A 20,995-nucleotide genomic window follows, 5' to 3' on the forward strand; every position below is an offset into this window, starting at 1 on the left:
TGGAGGAAATTTTTATTTTTCAAAACTCCCCCCACCACAAGACCTAGGATATTTCTGATATTCACCATACCCTCCCTAGTATTCCTACAGCATTGACTTTAATCTTTTCTCCTAAAGAAAATCAGGTCACTTTCTACTTTTCTGTAACTAGCATTGCAATGTACTTACTCTTCACTTAGTTAACAAAAACACACTGAGCACCAACTATATATACCGGGCAGTGGGAATACAAAAACAACTTACATAGAATTCACTATGCAATTACGAATCTGAAGTGTGTAAACAAAGACTGCCGTGAGTTTAGGACAAGGGATTGATCTATTGGGGGTGGGGGAGGCAGGAAGGGGTACAGGAAAGGTTACTTAAGAATAAAATGTGTAATGCCTTGAAGGTGAATTACCTAATTAGAAGAAAAGGAGTACCGTAGGAAGAGAGCAGCATAAGTAAAGGCCTCGAATAACAAGGTACATGCAGCCTATGAGAAACTGAGGAAAGACTCCTGGTCAAAGAAGGGGAAATTGTGCAGGGTGAGGATAGAGAAATAGGCAAGGATTTAATACCAAGTTAAGGTTGGAGCTCATCTTAAGAACAGAAAAGTATGAAAGGGATTAAAGCTGAACAATCTGATTTACATTTTCAAAAGTTCCCTCGGCTCAGGCATGGAAAAGGATTCCAAGAACTGGTGAAAATTGGATGCCCAGACCTGCTGTCAGTAACCCAGTTCAGATGGGATGAAGCCTGGCACAAGGGACGTAGCAGTGGAGATAAAGTGGACAGATACTTAAGGGGTAAAAGAGATTGACCACGATGCTGGGCATGAGAGTAGCAGACCTGGTGAACTGAGTGATGTGATCATGCCATTTTCCCCGACTAAGTACAACTGGTGGTGGTAGCTGTTTGGGAGAGGTTGTTGAGATACTGAATTAAGAGGCAAGGATTTTCCTCTTAAAAAGAACTTCTCTGACTACAAAGTAGAATTATTTCAATTTTAGTCTTAACTAAATTAATCACCGACTTCCACCAACTAGGGCCCTAAACGTTTTTTATATTTCTATCACAGTGACCCACTTCCACTGCGATAAGACTTTTACGTCTGCCTGGAAAGACCTTAACTCACTCCCGCCCCAAACTTCACCATATTTTTGCTTTTCAAAGTACAGTTCCAAGGTCACCTTCTCAAGTCTTGCCAGTGTTTCACACCGCCTCCCCCCAATCGTGCCGTGCATTTCTTCCAAATTGTGGGCTCCAGACACCACGGATTAAGCACTCTTCATCTGTGTCCTCGCTGTGCAGCGCGGCACCTTAAAACGCTAGACGTTCCATCAACAGTTACTCATACTCACCTACCCGCCCACGGAGAGACCCTAGCACAAGCCAGTACCTCCAGCTTGTCCCGCCGGAAGTGACGCGCTCTCAACAACAACGTACTTCCGGTCCTCACTTCCGACTCGGCTGCAGGGGACGGGCTTCTCTGGTTGGCTAACTCGGCTGCCCTGGAGGATTCATGCGCGGTAAGAATTTGCGCACGTTAGGACCCCGGGGGCGCCAGGTGCTGTGGGATCCTCCCGTTCGTTCCCAGGGACGTGATGGGAAGGCGCAGACTGACTGCTAGGCCCCCAACAGCCGTCAGCGCCAGATGGGGCTGGAATGCCTGGCTGGGCCGCCGGCTGAGCGCGCCGGCCTCAGCTGTGGGGTGCTCGCCTCTTGGGCTGGCGCGTACAGCCCTGCTGGGGCCCCCGCCGTGGGAGTGTGTTCAGCCGACTCGGCCTTCATACCCAAAGCTTCCCCCTTCCCGGGTCCTCTGGGTAAGGCTCCCCACATCCTCAACAGCTCCAGCCCTACTGTGCTAGTCGCAGGCTCTGCAGTGATGAGCGTGCGCGCGTGGTTTATACAGTAGTATGCAGCGTCTCACCTTTTTTTACCGGCTCCGCCTTTCGGCTTGAGTTGCGGGATGTTACGGAAGACGATAGCTGAGGTTTTAACCGCGGATGGTACACGGGATGCCGCCCTAAAAAGGGCGAGGCTTAATTGAAAATGATTTGAAACCACTGCGCTGGAGGTAGTTTATTCTCTGATTAGAAGGCCCGCATTATCACTTGGCCGCAAACACGTGTTTATTTTACTTGTCATTCTGTTGGGAAGACTTGTAATGACAAACTTTGCGTTAAGGACAGGGTTTCTGTATACTTAATTTGCTATGCAAATAGTTTACTTTGAACTGACAGACTACGCAAGAAGATGGGGAGAATGTAGACCTTGGACTTAAAGATACAACCAGCCGGGAAAACTGCAGAATTGGGAAAAGTAATTTCATTCACTGTATTACTATGTAATACATAGTATTTTACAAAGTAATTTTTTTCTTGAATTGTTTTACAGTTTTAAGCATTTATATACGTGTTTCTTTTGCTTTTGTGATAGCTTCTCTGGTAAGAGCTATATTTACTTTATATGCATATCTGTGCATATTATAGAACTAAATATCCAAATATCTACCTTAAGTAAAAAAATGTTTATAATAATTAAAGCATCAACATATGGGCATAATGTGATACACTCCGTATCTTTTGTTTTTTGGTTTTTTTTTTTAATGGTTACTAACTAGCCATGCTTGTCTTAAAGTTTGATAAGGTAACTTTGATGAAATCATGACCAGGTGGGCACGAGTTACTACCACACATAAAAAGAGACCTTTGGCTGCAACATCATGGGAGAATATGAAGAAGGGGTCCCTTGAGGGAGAAGGCCAAAACCTACCAAAGAGTAAACAACTTGAAGCCAATAGGCTCTCTGTTAAAAATGATACGCCTCACACAAAGCACAAAAAGAACAAAAAGAAAAAGGAGTACCTAAATGAAGATGTAAATGGATTCCTGGAATACCTAAGGCAAAACCCACAGATGGTTCGTAATGGGGAGAGGATAGCAACAGACAATCAGGAGGTAAGGGAAGAAATTGCCGTTGCTTTAAAGAAAGATAGTCGCCGGGAAGGAAGAAGACTAAAAAGACAAGCAGCAAAGAAAAATGCAATGGTAAGAACATCGCTTCTACTGAAATGTTACTTTGTATAAGCCAGAATTATTACTCATTCACACGTGTATATTTTAGCAGAGTATGGTTACAAGCATCTTTTTTATTTTTAAGTTTATTTTGAGAGAAAGCCTGTCCGCACATGGGTGTCCTCAAGGGGACTGGGACAGAGAGAGGAGAGAGAGGAGAGAGAATCCTAAGTAGGTTTTGCACTGTCTGCACAGAGCCTGACCAGGGTTTATCCCATGAATCATAAGATGATGACCTGAGCGAAAATCAAGACTCAGATGCTTAACTGAGTGAGCCACCCAGGTGCCCCTTTGCTTTTTTTTCTTCATTTTTATTTACTTCGAGAGAGAGAGTATGTGAGGCAGGAGATGAGCAGAAAGAGGAGAGAGAATCCCAGGCAGGCTCCTGCTATTATAGTGGAGTCCTACACAGGGATCAATCTCACAAACTGGGAGATCATGTCCTGAGCCAAAATAAAGAGTCAGACACTCAATCTACTGAGCCACCCAGATGCCCTACAAATAAGAAATGTTTTAAAGGTATTTTTTATAACAAGAATTGATAAAGCCAATACCGTTTTGTAACGTGGAAACTCATATTTTGTTTTCCTAGGTGTGTTTCCATTGTAGAAAACCTGGCCATGGGATTGCAGATTGCCCAGCTGCCCTTGAGAATCAAGATATGGGCACTGGAATATGTTACCGGTGTGGGTCCACAGAGCATGAAATTACCAAGTGCAAAGCCAAAGTAGACCCAGCTCTTGGTATGTTTTCTATCGGTTTTTGATTTGGTTAATGTCAGAAGTGGCCAGTAAGTAACCAACTGGTTTTTTTCTGGACGGAAATTGTCATGAGTATACCACTTGATATTTTGAAATCAAGATTGAACTGCAAGTTGTATTAAAAATAGGGGTTTTCAGAGTACTTATAATATGAATTACATGACTTGTTCTATACTGAGCCAACTTAACAGGAACTGTTGATCCTTACAGGTGAATTTCCTTTCGCAAAATGTTTTGTTTGTGGGGAAATGGGACATCTGTCCAGATCTTGTCCTGATAATCCCAAAGGACTTTATGCTGATGGTGAGTACTGTTAACTTTTTATGTCAGAAAAGGTCAATTATCATGCAGAGTTGTGATTTAATTTATACTCAAACAGTTTTTGAATTAATTGTTGAACAAATAACAACCTTGAGAATTTGAGTTATCAAACTATTCTTTATACTGGCCTTTATGTGTAATGTGAGGATGTATCAATCAAGTCAGGAATAACTAAAGTGTATGTTTCAAACTTTGTGCTTTCAGCATCCTTTGTGAGAGCAGGTTATAAATATCTACTTTTAAAGATAACATAAGTAAAGGGATTATATCTCAAGCTAATATAATATTTAAAAAATAGTGCTGCGAATTTAATCACAGGCTAGCATACAACTTTGGATAGATGGGCTGGTACACACTCTTCAACATTTGTAGTAATTTTTGTTTCTGAATGTTTTCCTTTGTCAATTGTCTAGCATGGAATCCTGTAACTTTCTTATCTTTAGCTCAGCTAACATTAAAGTCCCTAAAGTCTGTGATGTTTAAAGCTTTAAGGAGGAAAATTTCTGGTAATGTGAGTAGTGTGCTCATGTGATAGCTGGTACCATCAGATTCTAAACATCTCTTGTGTGTCATGTCCCGGGTTCCATGGGAGAGGCTGAATGAAAAGGCACAGCATTTGGAATCAAGGTGACCAGTTACAGCTCCAGTACCACCACTCACTAGCTGTGGGACTCTGGCAGAGTAATTTCTCTCATCTCAATTTTGTCACCTATAAAATGGAGATGAAGAACTGTATTTCATTGACTCTAAGATGAACATTATTTCATATTTTCATGTCCCTGTACTCAGAATGTATCATGCCATTGGTGAGTGCCATGTACAATAGTATAGTACAGTAAAGAACAGTACAGTAAAGAAGCCTAACCCTGGAAAATATACAGGTCAGACAACATGAGTAATGGGCAAAATGGCTTTGGATGGTTATGCACACTAACTAGATATTTTTAAAAAGTGCAGCAAAGAAAATAGATCACATAGAAGTGAGAATTCAGCCAGGTTTACATCCTATAAGGTCATTTTTCTGGATAAGTCACTTAACATTTTAAGCATGTCATGCTTAATGCTGACCATTAAGTAATAGTGTTTGACCATTAAGCTAATTTTAGAAACCACATGTGTTGTAATTCACAGTCCTGGAATGTTGCTTGGAGTAGGCAGAGAGGCAGTTTCATTAGGGTAAAATGCCTGGCAGATAGAAGGACTAAAACAAAAGTTAATTTCATTCCTTTTGTAACTGCTCACCCTTGTCTGACCTGTACAGATGAGCAGTGAAGCAGTGGGTCTTAACCTTTTTTGAGGTCATTGATCATTTGATAAGAACTATGGACATCTTGCTCACAAAACACATCTGGACACAACTTTTGCTTACAGGTTCAACAGTTCACAAATCTTTGCCTATCTAATCATGGTTAAGGTCTGGTCTTCTGTGCAGTGGCTCTTCGTCACTCCAGAGGACATGTACCTTCTTCCATTATATCTCTCTTCTTTTTCCCCCTTCTCCCCTGAAGGCAGGTACAAGAAATGGTAGGATAGGTACAGTTTAGTGCTCTGTGAGATCAAAAGGAATGGACAGTGGACTTATTAACTGGAATGGTGGCACCTGCCTATGTGCCTATTTCCAACTACCTATGTAACTGATGAAGTTGTGAGGACCAAGTAAGATAAGACAAGTGTTTTGAGACATTATAATCCCTTCAAGTTTGAGAGGTTTTCATTGGCTTTGTTCTTTCACTAGGTGGTTGCTGCAGACTCTGTGGCTCTGTGGAACATTTTAAGAAAGATTGCCCTGAGAGTCGGAATTCAGGTGAGATCTCTGGGCCTCCATTAGAAGGGGTTAGATTAGTACTCTATGTTTTTCTTGAATGTTGTTATGAAGAATTCACTGAGGTACCACGGTTTTAAGGCAACCTGGTTTTCTACTACAGTGATGACTTAATCATTTCTCTGTCAGGAGTAGACACAGTAGTAACTGAGCATTAGCTGGTATTATTAGGTGGAAAAAAAGTGACTATTAAGTCCTGGAGCACCTTGATTTTATAAAACATCTTATTCATTAACATTCATATTTGCCAACTAATGAATTTAATAATAAAGCCAATTCTGTTACTAAAAGAAAAATACTGATTCACTAAGAGAAAATCAGAAATATGAAAATAACTCCATATTTTTATGATTGCCATCCTCACATGTTTTGCTTTGTGTATACCTGAAGGATTCAGAGTTGGTTGTAAAAACTGCCAAAAATACTAAAATTGGGTAAGGTACAATATCTGACCAGATAAATTTTCTTCCTAATGAAATATCCTTGGTCACCAAAAACTTCATAAATGTTTGCTCTACCTATGGCAGATTTGGGGGGAAGTGGAGACCATTATTTTATTAGTTTACCTGGATTAGAATGATAATAATCTTGACCAAAAGAATGCAAGATAGGAGGATAGCGGTAGTGCTTCTTAGGGAAAAACACATTTCTTTTTATTTCAGATAGTCACAGTACTACCCAAGAAGTCTGCCCATTCTTACTTCCTACCCGAACATTTAAGTTTGAAAACCAAGAGTTCTTGTTTATGATTTTGCCTAGAAGAAGACCAACTTTGCTACATTAGAGGCAGGGAGACTGAAATGATGGAAGTGGAATTTGAATTCTCCCTCCTGGGAGGATTGCCACTTCCCAAATGACAAGACTGACAAGCAGATGTTGTATAATTTCACAGGTGGAATCTCGTGCATTTAAAACTGATGCTTCATAAGTCTTACTGTTTACAGATTCTTGGAATTCATTGACTCTGTAATGATGAACTCTGGGAAAGAATGAAAGAGTTTCTCATCAATTTCTGCATTGCAAAGCAGTTGCTGCATTTCCCTAATTGGGATGAGAAATTGCTTGTAGTACTCCGAAATCAAGGGTTATAATCAATTACAGAATTGCTCACTCTCCTTTAGTGATGGAGTCTTCCCTCCTTGTGATTATTCATGTAAAAACTAATTCCTTTGCTCAGCTCGCACCAATCTGGGTGGATGTATTTGATTACCATTTTTTTTTACATTCTAACTTTGATTCCTTGACAGATCGAGTGGTCACAGTTGGTCGCTGGGCAAAGGGAATGAGTGCGGACTATGAAGAAATTTTGGATGTGCCTGAACCACAGAAACCCAAAACAAAGATACCTAAAGTTGTTAATTTTTGATAATGATTAGTACTATCATTAGTTACCACCTCATTGTTAACCATTCTGAACTGGGCCTACCTCACAAATTGGAGGTGGGCACCCTTGGGAGACCTGTGTTATAGATACTAGAATGATGTGCCTATGGTCAGATAGTTTCCTGAGTGCTGTCAATTAGAGAGTGCCTCGATCACTGGAGAAAATCACTGAAGAAAAGTGTAAGATTTTTAAATTGGATTCTCTAAAAGAATATTTTTATCAGATAGAACTTAGGTATAAATAAGTGGTTATATACTTGATTGTAACAATTGTCTTTTTCTTAAAAATTATGCATTAATGTGAACCACCCTTAAACAAGGTATAACTGCTTTGCATTTAGAAATGAAGTTTGGTTATATTGTTTTCTTGGTTCAAAAGATCAATTTATTATTAGGAATTTATAAGTTGCCACAAAATCTGTATTTTTAAGATATTTAATAAAAAATTTATTTGCTCTTTACTTATTTTTCTGAATACCTCATTCTGGATTGAACTAGCCATTGTCTGTCTATGTCCATGTAATTCCTTTGGGAACACAATCTTTTGTTAATTCTAGATGAGATTTATTTTGGTTAACTTATTACTTTTGACATGAAGTACAAGTTTTTGAGGTAAAATAGAAGAATACCTTAACAACAGCTCTTTCTTTGTCCTTGATTTTCAAGAGAGAAATTCTAGCCAAAATTATTTTGGAGTATTTAACCCAAATGATGTCACTTAACAATTGTGTATCACACTCAATAGCATTTTGTTCACGTGTTTTAGATGAGTCCGGGTGAGACGGAAGTATCGCCATAATAGAGTTAGAACGCTAATCAGAGACCCATTAGCTTCTTTGTTGGATTTGATGAATACATGCATACTTAATACATGTATTTCACAAGGCTTAGGACTCCCATTGTACTGTTAATGGAATGACTCTAGTGGATTGTGTGTTTCATTTGGAATTTTACCTGATTGGATACATTTGTAACTAAAGGAAACAGCTGCGATTAGTTACTGAAGCTTCAAAAGCAAAATATTTACCAAATAAGAAAAGAAACACTTTTCTCTCTTTTAATGTCTGCACAGCTCAACAGTTCTAGTCTTAATAGGAGCTGTTGTACTTTTGGTATGAGAGGAAAACATGACAGAATACAGCTCAGCATCCCAGAATGTAAGGAAAGGAGTGTCATTTAAAAGAAACACACAAGTCATGCAGCTGGAGAAGGAAAGCAATGCTGCCTTAGTCATTTAGTCCAAACACAGCCAGATTTATTTCAACTGTTCTATCAGGTGTGAAGGACTCTGGCCAGTTGAAACCTGTCTCAAATGAGGAAAGCAAACTATTTCCCAAGTTCCTGATACATTCCTGATACTCTCTTAGGCACTTGGGATTGTGGCAGTGATGAAGAAAAGGCCATATGCTTTCTAATGCGGCTTTAGAATGGAGAGAAAACTTAGGGGGAGATGTATATCAGAAATACCAGTATATCAGAAAAATAAGATTAGATATAAAAACATTTTAAAAGTGTTTTGCTGAATCCCCTCAGACTTGGACATTAAGCACTCTTCCTTCAGTCCTTTGGAAAGGTCACCTCTTACAAGCTTATTCACTTGTCTATGGCTGACTCCTAAATCCATCTGGCCCCAATATCCTTGAATACACTTCCTACTTGGATGTTCCTCCAGTACCTCAAGTCATCACTGCAGTAATTTTCAAAAAATATGAATTCAAAGACCTACAACAGAAGTTGGAAGTGACTCAATTGTAGGAGAGGTCTGAAATTTTACCATACAGAATTTTAGTGTAAGGTAACTCCTTTATAGCTAATTTTTTCACTTTTTTAAAATCTAAAAATATTCTAAAAAAATCTTTCTGCTTCTGAAATGTATAGGTATTTAAATCTACATGTTCACTCTTACCGTATGTAAGTGTTAATACATATAATTGGAGCCTGGTCCAAAGTTCATGTAAATGAAAACCTGCTGTCACAGAATAAAAGTAATTAACAAACAGACCTAGGCTAGGTGAGTGGATGGTTTGGAGAAGGGGGTAGGCTGGGGAAGCAGAGGTAGAGATCTGATATACTGACAGCAGGATGTTCCTAACCTCTTTAGTGCTCTAAACTCTAATGGAGAAGTCCTTCAACTTTTAAATGCTGTCTTGTAGAGGAGGCTAACTTGACATATGCTGGTTTGTCTTACGAGTTAAGACAAATCACAGAGTAGAATAATGAATGCTGAAGTCTAGGGAATAAAGTGCTAATGTAATGGTTATGAAAGAAGAGCTCAGTTAATATTCTCTTTCTCTGCAATATCACATTGTGCAGGTACTTTTCTATGTGTATATATAGCAATAGATACTAAATTGGCCAGCCACCTTGAATATATGTTAAATGACACTAGTAAAGTAGTTCCTATTACTAAAATTGATTGAATTCCATTATGTTTTAATGTCTTCCTAATTTAAAGCTCTAAAATATGTAATACATCTTGTCAGATGCTCCTGACATACAGATATCTGCCATATATGGAACAATCCCACACTATTCATCAACTAGCCAACTTATCATCTTTGATCAGAACACATGTTTCATCTCTGTAGCCTAAACATGCTTATGATCATTTTAAACCATATTTGTACCATATTACAGAACACACAAAAATGCATATGGGCAGTTTCCACTGCCTGTGCCCCTGGGAAGGAGCAGAGCCACAGATGATATAAAACAGTTTTAAAGCTCTTTAAAGAAGACTAAATATCCAAATCACTGGTGTTTGATCTGAGGTGAATTTTATTTTTTAAGCCCTTCCTAACTGCATTTTGCTTAGGCCAATATTAAATTACTTTGTGGCCCGAAAGCTTGCCAAAGTGTCAGGGCTAAGGGCACTTGGAATTGAAAGTGGGAAATAAATTACAAGTAAGTGACAGTTTACCATTTAAAATCTGTTTGTCAGTCCATCATCAGTAGCATTCTCTATGAACTGTATACAAGACGCTGCTGTCTCTTCTATGGATTTTGACCAGCCACCAAGATTTCCAGCAAAGTAAGGAGAGATACTAGCAGAAATCTGGTTGAAGTATGATACCTGTTTCAAAAAGAAAATACATTATTTTAATTGTTTACTGACTTGGAGCTTTTTTGAGGAGCGGTCTGAATCTTGTTGGTATAGGGAAGGCTATGACCCTAATCTTCTGGGGACTTTCTGGAATGATCTACAAGCATGACCTCAGGATTCCCCTGATGTGGACACACATGACAGAATTACAATTAATCAGGAAATGTGGGTAAAATCTTTCTCTATATCGGCAGTAGCAAATTCATGTGCAGATGTTTCATCAAACTTACGGTACAGGAACTGCTGTCAATAGCACGGATGAGAAATCCAGCACATATGATTTCACTTCTGATGTAGTGTGGACGAGGGGGAACTGATGGCAGAAGAACCGACTTCACTGCCACCGTGTAAGTGCTTCTGAAAAATGAAAGGACACTTTCTAAGTTATTGTTGAGAAATGAAAACCGGTTGTTAGAAAATAAATTCCTAGAGTTAATTCAACTTATTTACATAGGTAAAAGTGAAAGTATGGAGACCCAGATCTTTGAGATGAGATGAGGGGTTTTCTCTGCATGAGAAAACATTCTCTATGGCTACATTCAAGGGCAGGGAAGGTAATAAGGGCTACAGGTGTTTTCTGCCTAAGAATTGCTTATACTTTGCATAACTCCACAAAGTGGAATCAACTTCCAAGCATACTTTATTATGCCTAATGGGTTATAATTTCAGGCTCTTATCCTTCTTTAATTAAAAATAAAATAAAACAAAATCCACTGATTTAAAGAAACTTCACACAACAGAGAACCCTATGAACTAGAAAACAGTCTTTCTCAGTCCACTCTAGCCACAGTCTGTTCTCATCCTGAAGATGACCACTGTTATTATTTTGCTCTGTAGTCTTCCAGACCTTTTTATAAATTATAACATTGATATAAGCAAATGCATACATAGATTTTTGTGTAAATATAATCATTTAATAAATATTGGTGTATAGTTTGATTTTTCGCCTAACTAAATCTTTGGAGGTATTTCTGTATCAGCGCCTTTATAGCTACTTCATCTTTTTTAATGATGGCAGGATGCCTGGGGGCTCAGTCGGTTCAACTTGTGACTTTGGCTCAGGTCATGAACTTGCCCTTCCAGACTTCAAGCCCTGCATTGTGCTCTGTGCTGACAGCTCAGAGCCTGCAGCCTGTTTTGGATACTCTGTCTCTTTCTACCCCTCAGATTATCTGTCTCCCTCTCTGACCCTCCCCCCATCTCATGCTCTGTCTCTCTCAAAAATAAACATTAAAAAAAAGTGATGGCATAGTACTCTGCAATATGGCTCTACCATAATTTATAAGATGGACCCTCAATTTCTATTTCTTTTCCATAATAAATGATACTATAATGAACATCCATGTGCATTAGTAATATTCACACATGTTCGATTATTCTTATAGGCCAGCACTGACGTTGGAAATTATGCTGGCCAGTTCCAGGTGTAGACTTAAGCCATCCTGAAAGCTTCTACTTCTTATTTCTTTGAACACTTAATCTTAGGACCCTTCCCTTTAGAACACAGACACTGTGCCCTGAGAAGTCCAATGCCCACAGAGATATCATGGACACACAGTCTGATTAACAGCCCTATGTGGCAGCCAGACATTGTAGATGTCTAGCACAATTGAGCCTTTATAAATTCTAAACCTATTCCCAACGTTTCCTTTGGTAGTCACATTGGATTTTTACTAATACTGGAAGGTTCCAAAGGTTTGCTAACTGTCCGTTTGATATGTGCATAAAGCATAAGGAAAGGAACTGCTTTAGGAATCTTGCATGGTGCTTTGCAAACAAGTAGCATTTAATAGATGATATTTTTAAATTATTTTTTTAAATGTTTTTTATTTATTTCTAGGAGAGAGAGAGAGAGACAGCGTGAGCAGGGGAGGGTCAGAGAGAGAGGGAGTCACAGAATGAAACAGGCTCCAGGCTATGAGCTGGCAGTCAGCACAGAGCCCGACGCGGGGCTCGAACCCACGAACCGCGAGATCATGACCTAAGCGAAAGTCGGACGCTTAACCGACTAAGCCACCCAGGCGCCCCTATTTTTAAATTATTAAAGGTCCATCTAGAAAAAATTCAGATGCATATCATTCAAGATCAAAAATGCCTATATTGCCTTATTTTCATATCAACTTTTTCATTTTACCCTCTTCTATAAAACATTAATATGGCACTTGAATTGCATATACTCACCCATTTTTGAGAGGTCTTCTTCGTGATACAAGTACTACCAGGTCTTTGGGTTTGTCACCATTCACTATAGGACAAGTGATATAATATATCTGATCACCTTCACTCACCCAGTTTATGACTTCACAGGACCTATGTAAATACAACAGCGAAAGAAAGGCCACGCCTTTTTCTACATGCTTGAATAAGGCATTCACTTCTTTTATTTCCAAAACTTCATTACTGAGGTCCACATTCAGTCTTCTATTCACATAACCATCCTGCCAAAGCCAGCATTATTTCTCAAAGTCTGTCTTTAGAAAGCTGTTTGGTCAGCAGGAATAATTATGTGTGTGATGGAGAAAATGGTGGCCATGTGATTCTGAAGTCACTGCCCTCAGCACTTCAGAGAATCGCAAAAATAGCATTTATAGCTGTTTGGCACAAAATTATTTTTCTCTAGAATCAGGTAATAATACTTGAAGACTAGTCAATTGTTTAGACATCAAGGAAGGACTCAGGTAAAGGAATATGGTACACTGGAAAGAGTACTAAGTTCAGAGCCAGACAACTTTATTTTTGAATCCCATGTGTATACTTCATATCAGTGTTATGTTAGACAAGTCACTTTATTTTTGCATTTGTAAAATGAAAACCCCATACCTATGCAGTTATTGTGAGGATTAAGTGAAAACACCTGGCCTGAATCACAATAGGTACACAAGACAAGTAAGAATTCATTCATTCCTTCATTCATTCAAGTTCAGTTTGGCTGGGATGTAAGGAGACATAGGTAACAGTAACACCAAAACTTAGGCATTGTTCTTGATAAAAGCTTTGTACCTACAGAGTATCTGCAAATATTGATGGAAGAAAATCATGAAATATTTCCTCTTCTCTCAGAATTTATCATGGTAGCATTAACCATCATGTATTATTCTGGCATCAATGCAAATGTAACACATGACCCCAAAGGTGTTTTACTTTAGTGGTATTACATTGTCTCTTACATGGTATTAATCATAATTAGGTTTAGGCATTTTATTTATTTTATTTTAAGTTTAATTTATTTTTGAGAGAGAGAGAGAGGGAGGGAGGGAGAGAGAGAGAGAGAGAGGGAGGGAGAGAGAGAATCCCAAGCAGGTTCCATGATGTCAGTCCAGAGCCCAATGACGGGCTTGAACCCAAGAACCATGAGATCATGACCTGAGCCAAGATCAAGAGTGAGATGTTTAACTGAATCAGCCATCCAGGCATTCCCGGTTTAGCCATTTTTTAAAAATCTTTTATTTATTTCTGAGAGAGAGAGAGAGAGAGAGAGAGTGAGAGAGACAGAGAGAGACAGAGACAGAGAGTGAGCAGGGGAAGGTTAGAGAGAGAGAGAGACACAGAATCCAAAGCAGACTCCAGGCTCTGAGCTGTCAGCACAGAGCGTGATGCGGGGCTCAAAACCACGAACCGTGAGATCATGACCTAAGCCGAAGTCGGATGCTTAAATGACTGAGCCACCCACGTGCCCCTAGCCATTTTATTTTATTTTTCAATGTTTTGGTTTTAAGAGAGAAGAGAAAGAGAGAAAGAGAGAGAGAATAAGTGGGGGGGGGGGGGGGCAGAAAGAGAAGGGGACAGAGGATCCAAAGCAGGCTCTGTGCTGAGAGCAGAGAGCTTGATGTGAGGCTCGAACTCATGAACCCTGAAATCATGACCTGAGCCAAAGTCATATATTTAACTGACTGAGCCACCCAGGTGCTCCCAAGACTTATTAGTCATTTTAAAAATGAGGGGCACCTGGGTGGCTCAGTAGGTTATGCATCTGACTTTGGCTCAGGTCATGATTTCACGATTCATAAGTTCAAGCCCTGAGCTGGGCTCTGTGCTGACACCTCAGAGCCTGGAGCCTGCTTTGGATTCTGTGTCTCCCTCTCTCTCTGCCCCTTGCTCGATCACACTCTATCTCTCTCTCAAAAAGAAATACTAAAATTTAAAAAGAAAAATGAGCTTCTACCTCATTAAGATTAGGAAGTAAATGGTAACATTTGATATAATAGGAAGCCCATCTCACCAATCCTTCCCTTTTAGCAAGATGCCCAGTGAGGCCTGGAGTGCTGTATGCAGCCCCAGGAGCTGGAACTTCTTGGAGGGGGCGTGATCTGAGTGTAATCAGACCCAGTGAGTGCAGGTGCCTTGCATTCCAGGAAAGGAGCGAGAATGGAGGAGGCTGGATTGGGGTGCAGAGGACAGGGAGTAACAGAAGGGAGAGACTGCAGCTGACAGTCGGCCCTGATCAGACAGGAAAAGCTGGCAAGGATGCCTTTGACTTCAGTTACTCACGCAGCTTCCTCTCAGCTTCTCACCAGGGAGTGCTGCTTCACAGAAAGAGAAGGAACCGCTAATTAAATATCCAGAGTGGAAAGTGGGAAGGCCAATTAGATAATCACTTCCTCAAGTACACCGAAGCTGTGAGTTAAAGTACAAGAGTGTGGAATTCAAAGCCTGACGGATCTGGGTTCCAATTTGGGTTCTGTTGTTTTCCTGCCTGTGCAATCTTGGCAAATCTCAGAACCTCTCCCTTTGAGTGGGAGTAATATCAAACTTGAAGAGTTGTTGGGAGGATTACAACAGATGTGGGTAAACCATGTCAACTCAATATAAATGCTAAATGAAGTATTAAGAAAATTTTTGTTTTTATGTCTCTCAGTAGCACTTGATGCAGTTTTCTGTGCAGGGCAAGTTTTAAAACATACTTTTAATTAAAAACAATGGGTCATATACTAGGCAATGGAGATGGATTGCAACATGGAGGCCATCTTTTACATGATGTCAGGGCTACTTAAAAAATATTTTAAATGTATTCTTACACAAAATGGGGGTCCCACAAAGGTCTCTTGGTAAAGTCAGACAAGAGATGATAAGTCAGGTGTGCTGGTCTTTCCACCTGCTTTTCAACCCAAATAGATAAAAGGTCATGCTCTTCCAGGGTATATATTTTTATCTAAAATATAATAACAAGAAAAAATAAATTACAAAATAAAAACAGATGTTCTGACTTTAAAAACCACACACAGTCACAGGCTGATTGTGCTACCTAGGGCATCTTGGAACCTGAATAAAGATGAAGCCAAATGATGGCAATTTCCCTTCAAATACTTGGATGTCTAGAGCTTGGACCAGGGTGTTGTCCTCTGTGCCCTCTAAACAATATGTGACACAGGTTATTTAACTACTGTGCAACGGTCTTCTCTTGAAAAATAAAGAATGTAAACCTTCCTCTTTTTATGTCTTAATGATATCTCCCTGACTCCACTTAGGAACAACAGAAAATACAAATGGGCTGATAGGCAAGTCAGTGCTTCATCTCCCTCCAGACAACTTGGACACTTTCCCAGGTTGTCAGCATGTCAACGGGACCCAAGCCACCACTTCTAGAACCAATTCAACCTTGCAAAAGGGTAGGAAGCACCATGTTTCTTCAGCACAAAGCATTCTTTCAATTGTGAATCACAAGGGCCCATACTCCTGAGAGCCAATTCCTGGTTTTCTAACGTTGTTATGCCTTAGATAAGAAGAAGCCTGTCTTGGGGAGCCCTTTGACATATACATAAACAATAATGTATTCCCTGTTACTCCAAACTCTCCTGCCATTGCACTTTTGATAATAATCAGAGATAACGTGCTCAGCTAAGAACACATTTCTATCCTGCTCATTTTCTCCATCTCTTTCAGGATGCTTTGAAGTTGGTGTTGAAATGTGCCATCTTATAATCATCCCCATGGCAACAAGCTGTGAGATGACAAACAAACAGAGGGTTAAGACTTCATTGCAAGAATCAAGCAGATGGACAAGTCAGGCTGTGAGGGAGAAAACCTTTATTTAAACATAAATATCATCAAGAAGAAAATGAAAAAATAAGAAATCGACTAAAAGCAAACTAGAAAGAGAGAGTATCAGTTCGTTTACACCATGTTAACTCTCCAGTTAGTTAACTTTGTGCTAAGACCATCTTTAAATCAAGCCCACATAGGACATGGCCTGGGCTGTGGACATGTGAAACAGAAAGCCATGGATGGGGCTCCAGTTGGGGGTTGAGACTCACCCCAACATGGCCATGTCTAACTTTGCTCCCTGTACAGAAGAAGTCAGAGGAGGTTCCTGGTATAAATCTTATAGATTTATAAGAAGGAAGTCATCTTATCAAAACTTGGTGGCCACGTGGCTCTAAGCCAGGCTTCTAGGGCTCTGTAGTCTCAGAGGGAACAAGGGCAGGTGGCCAGGGTGAATTCCTCACCTTGTGGCAGAATCAGGCCTTGGGGCAGTCATAGTCTACACTGATGGAACCAAGATGAAGAAGGATGTGATACTGGGCTAAGCACTTGTCAAGGGTTGAATTGTGTCTCCTCAAATTCATATGTTAAAGTTCTGCCAGTACCTCAGAATGTGACTTTATTTGGGAACAGGGTCATTGCAGATGTAATTGGTTAAGATGAGGTTATATTGCAGTAGGATGGGCCCCTAATCCAATAATGACTGATATTCTTATAAAAAGGGGAAATTTGGATGCAGACATGCACACTGGGAGAATGCCATATGAAGATGAAGGCAGAAACCAGGTGACACATTTACAAGCCAAGGAACACCAAAGATTGCCAGCAAACCACCAGAAGCTAGAAGAGAGGCCTGGAACAGATTCTTTCTCACTTCTTCAGAAGGAATGAACCCTGCCAGCACCTTGATCTCAAACTTCCAGCTTCCATAACTGTAAGAAATTCATTTCTGTTGTTTAAGGCACCCAGTCTGTGGTAGTGTTAGAGGAGCCGAAGGAAAGGATCATGGTACTTTTCCAGAAAGCTGCTCCCCAGGTCGCATTAACACACTGCTACTTTCTATCCTGGAGCCAAGGCAAACACCAAGCTGAGTAGCCACCATGAAACTCTGCCCTCACATAGCTTGCTACACTTATCCAGTGCGGAGTATATTATCAGATGAGTGAATGATACTTTGATCCTTCTCCCAGAAGGTGAAGGTAGCAGAAAGTCCTTCTAATTGCTCTGCTGTGGGAACCAATGACATTGATCCAGACAGAGCAGACAAGGAAAGGCAGCTGCTGGTGTTGATCTTAAACTCTAGTATTTTAGAAAAGCCAACTTCTGCTTAGTGAAAAAATTCTCCAAGACCAGCTCTTCAAGAAAACATGTTCTCCTTCATACTCAGAAGAGTACAGGTTAAATTCCAACTGTAACCAACTCAAACATTGTATCATTTGATATCAGGCAAATTTTATTCTATTAAAGGAAGCTGAAAGTAAGTAAGCTCAAAATTGCTAACATTTCATAATGTTATTGCTTTTTCATTCTAATGAGATTCCTTTTCATGGATTTAGATATCTTATACAAAGAGCACAAGAGGAAAAAGTATAATTTTAGAATTTTATACTGTCTGTTGACAAATATGCTATTGAGAAAACATTGTGGGAAGGAGAACAAAACTGTTTTTTATAGAGGCCTCGGTGGTAAGAGGAAGCGACCTTCCTTGCCCAGGAACCCCCAGGGGCGAAGGGGAGGAGAACTGGTCTGGTGGAGCTCTTCCCAGCTTCAGTGAGAACAGCTCCTCTGGTCTGTCTCCTGTTCTCTGTTTTGTTCTGTGTAAAGGTTTTCAAGTGGTACTTGCCATTCTGGCTTTCATCACAGCCTTTCCAGTACACTCTCAGCTGCTCCCTAAATTAAAAGCTACTCCCATCAGGTTAGTCTCCTATACATGCTGATTTCTACTGTAAGGATTGGACTCCCAACTCCTCACTGCCTAGAGAGGCCCTTTCATGCTCCAGCAATCTAGTTATACTATCTTCAAGGAGAAAAGAATCACCCCGCCTCCAAAGTCCTCTGTAAATAACTGTCTTGCTTTACTTTGTTGAACTGCCTAAGAGCTGACCTTTATGATTTAAATATTACAATCTCTCACTTGTTTATAAATTACCTTAAAGTTATTCTTCTGCTGTTCCATGTGTACATGTGATGTTATCCAAAGAGACCACAACTATAAGCTCCTTTAAGGTGAGGGTTCACATTTTGCCCCTTGTATTACTACTATTAACTCCAGCATCATACATAAGAATGAAATAAGTTAAAAGAATAAGTATTGCCCAATTTGATTACAAACATCAAAAATATTACTTTTGCCATTTAACTAATTTGTATCAAAAATAAGTATAGGCTTTAAACCCTGAAATAAATATGATTCCTAACACATAGTTCTAAGAATTATTCAACTAAAAGGTGACAGAAAAAAGTAAGAGAACTGTATTTTAAAATTAAAAAGGATACAAAAGCTTTAAAAAGTAGGAGAGGAGGGTAACTCAGAAAGGAAACAAAACAAATTTTTATCATAAATACAATCTAAAGAATCGGAGGGCTTCAAATTCAACAGAAATGACATAAGAATGTTGCTTTAATTATATAACATCTTCTAATAACTTTCTGTACAAAAATTAAGAATTAATTATTGATGGTTCTCCTTAGATATGAGCCAATACACCATTTATTAGTATAGATTTATTTCTACCCCTAAACTCCCAAAGAACTGAATTTTTTATATATAGGATTTCACAAAATGTCACTCTCTTCCTTCATTCCAGATGCAAGTTTGCCCTTTCCAACGCTGCTTAAATGCCAGCAATGATGCAAGAAACAGACTTCATGTTAGTAAAAGAAAAACCTTGAAGCATCTCTTATGAAGGCTAAAGAGAAGAAGATCATTTTATTATGCTTAACCTGTGTTTCTGCATCACTGAATTAAGCATGCAAGGAAACCTAACTGGATCCAAAGAGGGTAAGAGAGACCCAGAAAGGATTCACAAGTACAAAGACATACTAAAAGCCAACAAACCAGAACAAAACACTGACAAAAGGTCAAGGTTGAAAAAAAATCAGTAAAGCAGCATCTCAGTTTCCTTCAATTTTAGAGTAAGTGACCATATAATTTATTGTCCAAACTGGGACACTGAGGCATTATCAATATTTATGATAAAATATCAGATGGAACATGATAAAACGTCAGATGGAACGACCACTAATTATGATGGACATCCAGGACATATGGTCACCGTACTGTAGGTGCTGCTGCTTCACTGATGATGAAAAACAGTACACACTGAAGCATGAGCACACACTGCTGGCATTACTAAGCACTTTCTAAGTGCCCAGCACTGCTATGTCCTGGGACCATCTACAGCGGTGAGATAAATGCCTTAAAGTACAGTCTAGTTGTGGGCATCAGCTTCAAAGGGTCTCCTAACTACTTCTGAAATTAGATAAAATTATAATCCAAATGATATCTGTTTATTTAAATTTGATGACCTGCAAAATAGTGTAAAAGGTGCTAAGAAAGATGCAAAAAAGTCAAGACAGGGTTTCTTTCTTCAAAAGTTCATAATCTAGTTAGGGGAAAAGACTATGTGTAAAAAGTTAAATTACTACATAAGACGTCAACATCAGTTCAACGAAGCAGTGGAAGCAATGTCACAGGACGGAGCATAATTCATGACAAATTAATTTTGAAAAAGGAATTCCTAAGGGGGTTCCTCCAGGGAAGTCCCTTCAGTCAGGATGATAGGAATGGCTTTATGCAGAAGCATCTGTCCCAGTCTTGAAGCCCAGGTAGGAGTGAGGCAGATGGAGAGGAGAGACAGAGAGAAGTGGAATATGAGAACTGAGTTCAGAGGCAGGAACGTGTGGGGCGCCCTGGAAGACCACAAATCAACTGGAATGGAGCAGTAGATTCAGTGCTGGAAAGATACTTGCCTCTTAGAAATAGTTTCCCAGGGAGATTTTTTACCTTCTTAAAAGCAGCAGTAGGAGGAGAACCACCACCAGCAGCATATGGCAACTTTTATTTGCAACGGACAGCAGGCTGTGCACAGACCTGGATGCCTCCTACCTTTTCCACAGCACTGGTGACCTCCCAACCACTCTTGGCTGCCAGGTTTTTGAGAGCCTCCACATTGGCGTTACTCAGGGATACCTAAACACAAATATCGTAAAAGCCGAGAGTTCAATCCACAGAGATGTGATCAGATAGTTTCTGCTTAGAAAATGGGAACTGTTCAAGCCAAAGTGACAATGCTAATCTTACAACTAAGCTGTGGTGACATATGACATAATTTGTCTTGAACACTCACTTCGGAATTCAGAGAAAAAAAAATGAGGCCTGCATGCTTAGCAAATTAGTATTGTTTTAATTTCTGTCCTGAGCAAAGACAACATAACCTTTCTGTAAGACTTGTAATCAAAGTGTAATTAGCACACTTAGATTTCTTTTTATAATTTATGGTCAAAAACCTTAAAATGACTAATACTGTGTGGCTGTGTTATAAAAATGCAAGCTGGAAGGCATGTC

General features: G+C 39.6%; 2 protein-coding genes across 4 annotated transcripts in view; one reads left to right on the forward strand and one right to left on the reverse strand.

Moving 5' to 3' along the window:
- The first annotated feature begins 1,436 nt into the window (after window positions 1-1,436).
- Window positions 1,437-7,805, forward strand: ZCCHC9 (zinc finger CCHC-type containing 9). 2 transcript variants are annotated; one of them, XM_039220111.1, is made up of 6 exons: window positions 1,437-1,511; window positions 2,623-3,032; window positions 3,652-3,802; window positions 4,031-4,123; window positions 5,877-5,945; window positions 7,211-7,805. In XM_039220111.1, exons 2-6 carry the CDS (start codon window positions 2,649-2,651, stop codon window positions 7,327-7,329), a joined length of 816 nt encoding a protein of 271 aa, XP_039076042.1. In that variant the 5' UTR covers window positions 1,437-1,511; window positions 2,623-2,648; the 3' UTR covers window positions 7,330-7,805. The 2 variants fall into 2 exon arrangements, with proteins under 2 accessions (XP_039076042.1, XP_039076043.1); XM_039220112.1 differs by lacking the exon at window positions 1,437-1,511 and adding an exon at window positions 1,518-1,805.
- Window positions 6,615-20,995, reverse strand: part of ACOT12 (acyl-CoA thioesterase 12) — a 53,402-nt gene continuing 39,021 nt past the window's right edge. Inside the window, exons 11-16 of one of the 2 annotated variants that reach the window (XM_039220110.1) lie at window positions 20,537-20,620; window positions 15,465-15,598; window positions 12,631-12,759; window positions 10,680-10,806; window positions 10,267-10,419; window positions 6,615-6,942 (exon numbers count right to left, since the gene is read on the reverse strand). In XM_039220110.1, coding sequence (XP_039076041.1) covers window positions 10,270-10,419; window positions 10,680-10,806; window positions 12,631-12,759; window positions 15,465-15,598; window positions 20,537-20,620 — 624 coding nt within the window. In that variant the 3' untranslated portion in view covers window positions 6,615-6,942; window positions 10,267-10,269. Of the gene's footprint in view, window positions 6,943-10,106; window positions 10,420-10,679; window positions 10,807-12,630; window positions 12,760-15,464; window positions 15,599-20,536; window positions 20,621-20,995 lie in introns of those variants that run through there. The other variant, XM_039220109.1, reaches the window with a different exon arrangement.

The sequence above is a fragment of the Hyaena hyaena genome, unplaced genomic scaffold (genome assembly GCF_003009895.1).
Source record: "Hyaena hyaena isolate Hyena2069 unplaced genomic scaffold, ASM300989v1 scaffold_862, whole genome shotgun sequence".
NCBI lineage: Eukaryota > Metazoa > Chordata > Mammalia > Carnivora > Hyaenidae > Hyaena > Hyaena hyaena.

Bases quoted from the DNA above. Each gene is read 5' to 3' on its own strand.
- ZCCHC9 (XM_039220111.1), top strand. From the start codon at position 2,649: ATGACCAGGTGGGCACGAGTTACTACCACACATAAAAAGAGACCTTTG. The intron at 3,033-3,651 runs GTAAGAACATCG...TTGTTTTCCTAG, and splicing joins CAGCAAAGAAAAATGCAATG to GTGTGTTTCCATTGTAGAAA. The intron at 4,124-5,876 runs GTGAGTACTGTT...TTCTTTCACTAG, and splicing joins CAAAGGACTTTATGCTGATG to GTGGTTGCTGCAGACTCTGT.